The sequence below is a fragment of the Akebia trifoliata genome, chromosome 3 (assembly GCF_017979445.1).
Source record: "Akebia trifoliata isolate Shusen 1 chromosome 3, ASM1797944v1, whole genome shotgun sequence".
NCBI classification, from domain to species: domain Eukaryota; kingdom Viridiplantae; phylum Streptophyta; class Magnoliopsida; order Ranunculales; family Lardizabalaceae; genus Akebia; species Akebia trifoliata.
In genome coordinates, this window is record NC_141377.1 from 30010935 (window position 1) to 30020329 (window position 9395).

The 9395-nt window shown below is 36.7% G+C and overlaps 1 protein-coding gene across 2 annotated transcripts in view; it reads left to right on the forward strand.

Moving 5' to 3' along the window:
• The window catches only part of LOC147406319 (putative serine/threonine protein kinase IREH1), a 39266-nt gene that overhangs the window by 16905 nt on the left and 12966 nt on the right, over positions 1-9395 (forward strand). For both annotated transcript variants that reach the window (XM_086434269.1, XM_086434270.1), the window contains exons 10-11: positions 3142-3352; positions 3485-3570. In XM_086434269.1, coding sequence (XP_086290395.1) covers positions 3142-3352; positions 3485-3570 — 297 coding nt within the window. The remainder of the gene's footprint in view (positions 1-3141; positions 3353-3484; positions 3571-9395) is intronic.

The window sequence follows — 9395 nt, forward strand, 5'->3', positions numbered from 1 at the left end:
TAATATGACGACGACGCTCATTACTGTCAATGGTCACAAATATTTCAAATAAAAAAGGTATAGGAATGGTGTTGAGAATCTGTGTCCGAAGTGCCTCAAACACAGGACGTAAACCCATGAGAAATTGGTAGGTCTGATGTCGAGCAATCTTCTTAACCACATACTCAGCCGTTTCTGCAGACAACTCAACTATAGACTCATAATGAGAAAGTTCTTCCCAACGTGATTGAAGAAATCTAAAGTAATCAGCTATACTCTGAGTCCCTTGGGTAACTTGGGCAATGTCTCGATAAAGCTAATAAATCCTGTAGTCATTCCTGGCATGCGCATATGTCTGAGTGTGTGCTGACCACAAAGATGAGATAGATGCATGGTACATAAACATGGTATAGATGTGCCGCTCCATGGAGTTAAATAGCCACCTAAAGATAGTACAATTGTCAATCTCCCATGGTTCAAATTTGGGATCAGTAAGGGGTGGTTTAGTAATGGTGCTTGAGAGCCATCCAGATTTTTTTTTTATTGTCCAAATAAAGTCGCACAGATCGAGATCATGACTGAAAGTTCTAACCATCGAGAAGAGCAGTGGTAATACGTTGGGCTGAATAATTAGCCCCAAGAATAGTGTTGGAAGTCGTGGTTGCTCTGCTGCTGCTGTTGCAGGCCTTCAATGGTGTTACAGTTGCTGTTGCAACATTTCACAGTCCCACAAGGGATGCCACAAACAAGGTTATTGTTGTCGTAGGTTTTCAAACACACCACAAACACTCCAAAAACATTGCTGTTGCTATCGCAGATGTTCAAAAACACCCCAAGTTTTGTTGCAAGTCTTCAAAGGTGCTGCAGTTGTTATTGCAGCACTTCGCAGTCCTTACAATGGATGTCGCAAGCCTCCACAAACCTTGCTGCTGTTGTCGCAGTTCTCCAAAGGCACCTCGGGTGCTGTTGTAAGCCTGCACAAGCTCTTCTGCTGCTGTCACAAGTCTCCAAAGGCACCTCGGGTGCTGTTGCAAGCCTACACAGGCTTTGCTGCTGCTGTCGCAGGTCTCCAAAGGCACCTAGGTGCTGGCGCAGGCCTCCACAAATTCTGTTGAGGCTATCACAACCTTCTATAAACCATGCTCTTGCTGCCGCAATTCTTAAAAGGCATCCAACAGTACAACCGAAGGATAATCTTGGGGAGAAACCCTAACGTAGGGCAAAAGATGAACCGAAAAAGCCTATCAAAGATAGAAACCCTATTGTATGGTAAGAAACATAGCACAAAAAACTAAGGGTGCACATTGGATTGGGTAAATCCGAGAACCGAACCAATACGAGCCTTTTGGATTGGATTGGTTCAGGTGTGGATTGTTAAAAAAAAAATCCGATTGATTTGGTTCGGTTCCGGATTAGGGGTATAATAGAATCGAACCAATTTTTATATCTATATGTATATATATAAGACCCTTTCTTAGTTTCGTTCTTCTACTCTCTCTCTCTCTCTCAACTGTGTTAGTGTGTTAGAGGTAACTCATTAAAGTCTTCAACTTCATTTCTTCTGTTTTTTTCTAAAAAAACTCATAAAAAATGTGATCCCTTACTTTTAATCACAAAGCAACAAGCAACATTTGATTTCGACTTTGAACAAGCAACAAACAACATTTGGTTTTAAGAATGACTTTGATCTTCAATCATCTTTTACAATGTAAGTGTTAATTGATTTTTATTTTTAATGTGTTATGCGTGATGCTTTGTTTATGTTGAAATAATAAGTATGTTGATGCTTTGTTTATGTGTGTTATGTGTTATGCGTGATGCTTTGTTTAATATTTATTTTGCTTAGTTTTAAGTTTTAACTATTTTAATTTTACTATTGAAAATAATAAGTATGAGAACCGAGAACCGATCCGAACCAATTTGAACTAAGGTTGGTTTGGATTGGTTCGGTTCTATAGGGTAATTGGATTGGTTTGGTTCTAATTTTGCCAAAATCCAAACCATGTGCACCCCTTCAGAAAACCATCGCAGCATGTGATCAAATCTCTATTGCAACATGTGATAAAGGGAATAAGAAACAAAAGGAGAAAAAAAGGTCCCCGAAGGGGAGAAGGTCTAACGAAGCTGCTCTAGATTGGTAGGTCTCAAGATCAAGGGAATAAAGGAGAGTAGAAAAAGGGGAGAAGGAGGGGCGAAAAACAAAGAGGGGAACCAAGGAGGGGGACGAAAATCCCTGTGCTCTAATACGAAGAAGAATTGAAGAAAGTACTTGTCAAGTCTCTTTTTGAGAGCTTGGTAGATATTTATATTAATAAAAGAGTTAATGGACATGAATGCACTTACACATAAGAAAAAAAAAAAACTAAAACAACTAGGATTGAAATATACTGAAATAACTGGATTATTTCCAATAAAAAATGAGTTCTGGATATTTTACAATCCTAACATGTATAAAAGTGAATTTTATAAACAAGTTGAAGTATTAAGCACTTCAATCTGAAGAAGAAGAATGACCAACAACAACACATGTTGTTCTTGCTACAGCACAAAGACAACTAGACTTGTCAATGAGTGGGATCAGGCTGGGCTTGGTTGAGCCTGAATCCAGCCCAAAAGAGGCATACTCTACCTAAGACCAAACTTGTACCTCTATTGGGCCTAAGTTGATTAAGTCTTAACCCGATCCCGATGGGCTCGTGCTGAATAAAAATGTAAAATTAAACATTTTTAATGGTAAAAAAATGTTTTTTTTATCCCTTAAAATAAATCTATTGTGTTTGTAAAGATTACACAATCAACTCTAAAATTGATGTCTTATTTGAACAAAATACATATATTTTATTCAATTTTTAATGAGGTGTGCTCCTTGCACCTTGACTGAGGTGCGGTCAAGGCGTGCACCTTAGCACACCTCACTTACACTCCCTGCCTCAAATGTATTAAGGCACCTTCTATTCACCCTGTATTGAGGTGCGCCTCAAGGCACTTGCCTTTTGATTTCTTTTTTGCTGCGCTATTGTTTCCTTTTTTCCTATTGAGCTATTATTTATTCTGGATTACTGGTATCAATAATTTACCTTACCCTCTTTCCAGAAATTGTTACTATTGAACACTAGTATCATTACTTGCATCTGAAAGAAATCTGGCTATCTTTCTGAACAGTTGACAGATTTTGGGCTTTCAAAGGTTGGTCTCATCAACAGCACTGATGATTTATCTGGTCCAGCAGTTAGTGGTACATCACTACTTGAAGAAGATGAACCTCAGTTATCTTTATCCGAGCAATTGAATCAGCGGGAAAGACGGCAACAGCGTTCTGCTGTTGGCACACCTGATTATTTGGCTCCTGAAATACTTTTAGGAACAGGACATGGTAAAGCCTTTTTTTCTTTTTTTAACATTGAATGAACTTGCCATTTATTTGATAGGTATATGGTTCTCTATTTTGGATTGTTCACTTTGTACAGTTCTTGTATTTAAAATCTCGAGGTATTCCTCTATTCAGGCACAACGGCAGATTGGTGGTCGGTGGGTGTTATTCTTTTTGAACTGATAGTTGGAATTCCACCCTTTAATGCAGAGCATCCACAGGTCATTACTTTGGTCCCTGAGTTTCTCACTTCTAGAAACCTGAAACTATTTTGGCTCTTTTAGATATTTGTTTTTTTTTTGTCTTTTGTACTTTCTGCATTTTTGGATGTGTAAAATGGGCTCTTTTGATTGATAGACAGGAATTCTATTAACAAAACAAGAGGAAAAAATAGAGAGCAACAAGCGTGAGAGAACATCTCATGAGTCACAAGAGAAACCAAGATAAGTTAAATATCAACAAAGCCGTTGAAAAAAATGTAACCAGTTATCTGTTAGGATACTGTCTGTCTCCCATCAAAGACCTGGTATTTAAATGAATCTCCTTCATGTCACATGATATGAAAGCTCAAGATATACCTTGGTCATCACCTTCATGTTATTTTGACATCAATATTGGATGCCATACTATCCAAAATATAACCAATACACTCTTTACAAATGTCCCAACAGATTGCAAAGTAGAAGAAGATTTAGAGAAGAAGGTGAAGGTGAGAAGAAGATGATGAAAAAGAAAGTGAATTTCCTAAATTACAACCTATGTGGGCCTAAAAGGACAAAAAATGATGAAATGAAGCAAAAGATACAACTCTCTGATTGATAGGATACAAGACCTATGAAATCCCATTGATCGGATACTGAACTCGATCGATTGGGATATTATTTTCGATTGATTGGAACTCATATGACATATCGGATTGATTGGATATGAGTTCCAACACTCCCCCCAAGCTGGTGTGGAGATATCTATTAGGGGTGCAACTTGATTTGGCTTGTGTCTAAATCGGAACTGAACTGAAATGCCAATAGAACCGAAGCAACCCAAACCATACTTAGGTCGGTTTGGTTAGGTTCGTTTCTATGGATTGCCTATATCCTATAAACCTAGTTGGAAACAACATATTTTTAATGAAAATAAAAAATAATAAGCATAAAATTTCATTTAATAAATCTTTAATCTTTTCATTAAAAAATCATTAATTTATCCATAAAGAAGTCCTTAATCTACATCCTATCCTAAAATAATTCATAATAAATTAATATATTTATTATATGAAGGTTCGGTTCTATACAAGCCTTGAATCAAGAATTGAACCAAATTGATCTGCTCTCCATTTTCTTAACCCAGAACATAACCGCAACTTGTTCCAAACCAACCCAAAGCTTTTGGTTTGGTTTGGTTCTCTGTTTGAACCAAACCAAGTTGCACCCATAATATCTATTATGCCCAACTTGGCTATAAACATATGTAAACACCCTTAGTCAATACATCTGCAATTTGCTCTGAGAACTAGGGCTTAAAATGGGTCGGGTTTTAGCTGAAATCCGAGTGATCTTAATCCGAATTTTAGCGGATTTGGTTTCTTCAAGTATATCCAAATTAAAATATGGTTCGGATATGGGTTGATGTCCCTTGACCCTAGTTGGATACAGACCCATCCCTATATTCGCCTATATTCGAATGATATATTATTTTGTATGTTGTATATTATATTTTTATATTTTTTAGTCAATCATTTATTAACAAATGAGTATTAGATGTAGTGGTCAAAGCTTCTTTTCAAAAGGGGAGAGGTCTTGAGTTCAAATTACATTTAAGCTACATTTTTGTAATAAATTACTTTGTAGTGGTTTGAAATTATCTGACTTGACCGACCCGAATCAATAAATTCGGTCGGATCGGATCCGGCAATGAGTTTAATGAAAGTAAAAAAATCGTATATGGTTTGAACTAGTAGGATTCAAATCGGCTCTGGATCCGGATTTGGACCCGAATTAAAAATCCGGATATGAATATGGGTAAACACATACCCAGCCCAAACTCAATCCATTTTAAGCCCTACTGAGAACTAACATAAGGAGTAAAATCAGCCCTTATTGAAGTTTTCCTTTGAAGTGTTGATACACCTCAATTTGCTTGAACATTGAGGAGTACAAATCTTTGAGGGAAACTACTCCGATATTATGGAGGAGGGTTAGTTCAGATAGACAAAAATACAACATACTTGTTTTATTTTCTGAGCTAGGGTTTTATTTAATGTCCACCCTGATGAGATCCCTGGGATTGCCCACATTGATGACACATGAGATGCAGACTCAACTAAAAAAGGTGGAATGTGGGGCCTTTGGTTGTTTGTCATGTTTTTTATCCTTGAAATGGCAAGGAAAACGTTGGGTTATTTCAGACGAGGTTGGCTTGTTGAAGAAAAAATGGGGAACGTTTGGTTCGGAGGGGCTTTAGATCTTCTTGTTGGTGTGTTCACATCCGCTAGATGATGATGATGTGTTTAGAATCGTTGGCTTTGTGATTGGTACTTGGTGGCATGAAAGATCTGTTTCATTTCGTAATGTTTCGTACGAAACACTTCGCTTTTTCTATTTACCAAAGACAAAACCATCCGAAATCGAAAATTTCGAAGTTTCAGTCATTTTCTATATGATTTTTCATGATTTGCATATCTACAACAGAGATTTGGGGGAAGAGAGAGAGATTTAAGAGAGAGAGAACTAAGGGTGAAAAAGAGATTTGCGATCTAAGATCTAGAATTTGAGATTTGCGAGATCTAAGAGAGAGAGAGAGAGAGAGAGGTACATGGGTGGCAGATCTATTGTTCTCCTCCCTTCTTCTCTTCGACATTATGAAACGAAATAACAGCTATGGAAGACTCAGTCTTCATCTCCATTAGATTTCAAAAGCATGAGATGCAGATTCAACTGAAAAAGGTGGAGTGCGAAGCTTGTTTGTCATGTTTTTTTATCCTTGAAATGGCAAGGAAAACGTTGGGTTATTTCAGATGAGGTTGGCTTGTTGAAGAAAAAATGGGGCACATTTGGTTCGGAGGGGTTTTAGATCCTCTTACTGCTGCAATCACATCCATTAGATGATGGTGATGTGTTTAGAATTGTTGGCTTTGTGATTGGTACTTGGTAGCATGAAAGGTTCGTTTCATTTCATAATGTTTCATACAAAACAGTTCGATTTTTTAGTTCATTGAAACTAAACCATCCTGAAATCGAAAATTTTGAAGTTTCGTTTATTTTCTATACGATTTTTCATGATTTGCAGATCTACAACAGAGATTTGGGTGAAGAAAGAGAGATCTAAGAGAACTGAGGGAGAAAAAGAGATCTGTGACCTAAGATTTGAAATCAAAGATTTGCGAGATCTGTGTGTGTGTGTGTGAGAGAGAGAGAGAGAGAGAGAGAGAGAGAGAGGTACCTGGGTGGCAGATCTACTGTTCTCCTCCCTTTTTCTCTTCGACATTCTGAAACAAAATAACAACTGTGGAAGACTCGGTCTTTGTCTCCATTAGATTTCAAAAGCATGAGATGCCCTTGACCATGGTCTCCTGTGGAAGGCTCGATCATTTAAACCAAACCCCTCATCTTTTGAAAATATTTGGTATACGCACGTGTTTTAAAACTAGTGACATAACCCTTGACCAAAGTCTCTTGGGAAAGACTTTGATTTCTAATAATTATTAGTGTCACGAATGTTTCGAGAATGATTTGTAATGTTTCAGTGTCGTTTCGATTTTTGAAAGAATCGAAACATCTAGACTAGACGAAACAAAATTTTTAACCATGCTTGATAGTATGTCCACTTAACCAGTCATTTAATGATGCTCTGTGCTAAATTGACATTTATCAATACAACTTTTTTGATAGAAGGATCCATACCTTTAAATCCACATGTCTTTGGTGGGATGAGACATGATAGTAGATGGGTGACTAGAAATACTGGGGTTCCAACATGTGGCCATTTCATAATAAAGTTATCATTTAAAGTAGTTTGGAATGTGCAACTGGTAGAAAAGATAGAACTAAGTACTTGCGTTCTTGTACTCATATCTTTTATATTATACAATAAGGTATGATGATTATCCCTCCATCTTTATCCTTTCACAAAGAGTTGTTGGTATTTAATCTCATAATGCATTTTGAGAATAGTTTTCAACTTTATTACATTTTCTTCTCCCTATTTTCAAGAATACCTTTGAACTTTATTTATTGCATTTCCTCGAAAACACCTTTCAACATTATTGCCTTTTCTCTTCTTCCCCTTTCCAAGATACCTCTCCAATTTTATTGTCTTTCCTCTTCTAGTTTTTAGGCACAAGCATCCTCTTTGACGTTAAGAGGATAGAAGATGAAAGACAATAAAGTTGGAGGGGTATTATTGAAAAAGGGGGAAAAGAGCAAGGAAATATAAAAGTTAAAAGGGTATTTAGAAGAGCAAAGGCAATAAAGTAGGAGGGGTATTCTTAGAAAGAAGGGGAGGAGAAAATGAAGAGTATTTTTAGAAATGGGAAAAAGAGAAAAGTAATAAAGTTTGTCATTGAGATTTGTTATGAGATTAAATCCCAACCACTTTTTGTGGGGGAATAAAATGGGGGGACAACCGTCTTGTCTTATTATACAAAAGAAAGAGAAAGACACCAATTCCAATGGAAAATAAAGACATGGAGCCCTATTTACATAAATGGGCCTAATTAGTTAAATATTCCTCTAATAAATAACTCCTCTCAACACTCCCTCAAGTTGGAGCAAAGATATCAGTCATACCCAACTTGGAAGAAATATGAAATAATCGAAACTTGTTCACATTCTTTGTCAAGACATCTGCCAATTGGAGTTATATGATAATATATGGGATGCAGATTTGTCCATGTTTAGTTCGATCACGCTGAACAAGATTATGAGAAATATTGATTGCAACGTTATTGTCACAATACATATTAATAGGACCTTGCGTACCGAATCTGCACTTTGATCGTAACAACTTAAGACACAAACATCATGTGGCATAGCATGATACTTTGCTCCTGCACTCGAACGAGTAACTACATATTGCTTTTCTTTCCTCCACGTCTCAAGTTTACGCTCAACTAGAGCAAGCACTGGAAGCTGACCTACGATTGATAATAGATTTTACTCAGTTTGCATCTATATACATGTCTATCTTCAAATAGCCATCATTAGCAAAGGACAACCCTTTTTTAAGATACGAATTAAAGTATTGGAGAATCCTTTAAACAACTTACAGAGAGGATGTCCTGGGTGAGTGCATTAAATGACATAACATATGCAATATCAAGACGAGTGAGAGATAAGTAGATTAATATGCCTACCGATATTTGAAATCTCCCCATATCAATTAGGTTATGCCCATCATCATTACACAATTTGTGATTTTGGTCTATAGGCATGTCAATGGGTAAACAACCAAGATTCCCTGTCTCCTTAAGAAGATCTAAGTTATACTTTTTGCTTATAGAAAATAAAGATGCCTTTCTTGAATCTAGCAACTTCAATCCTAGAAAACTTATTTAATGTCACTAAATCCTTAATCTCAAATTCTTCCCCCCAGTGCTTTGTTGAATCTATTTGTAAGCACCTGTCACAATTACATCATTATACACAATGGGAGTGTTACTGTCTTGCCAAATTTTTTTTTTTTTTTGACGAACAACTTACCCTTATGTGTACTCTACCTTCTTTTGGGCATTTCTAAATCTATCAAACCAAGCTCATAGTGATTGTTTCAATCCATACTTTTTTTTTCCACCTACAAACTTTTCCCTCTCCTCCAAGAAGTTTGAAACTAGGTAGAATACACTTCTTCCTTCAAGTCACCATGCAAACATGTGTTCTTTCCGTCAAGTTGATAAAGAGGCCATAAGAAATTATTGTTATAGAGTTCATCTTGGCAACTAGATTAAACATATCTTGTTAGTCAATCCCATAAGTTTGAGTATAGGCCTTAGCCACGCGCTCGCCCTTGTACCCTCTCAATTGATCTTTCCTCCTTATGTTTCATAGTATAA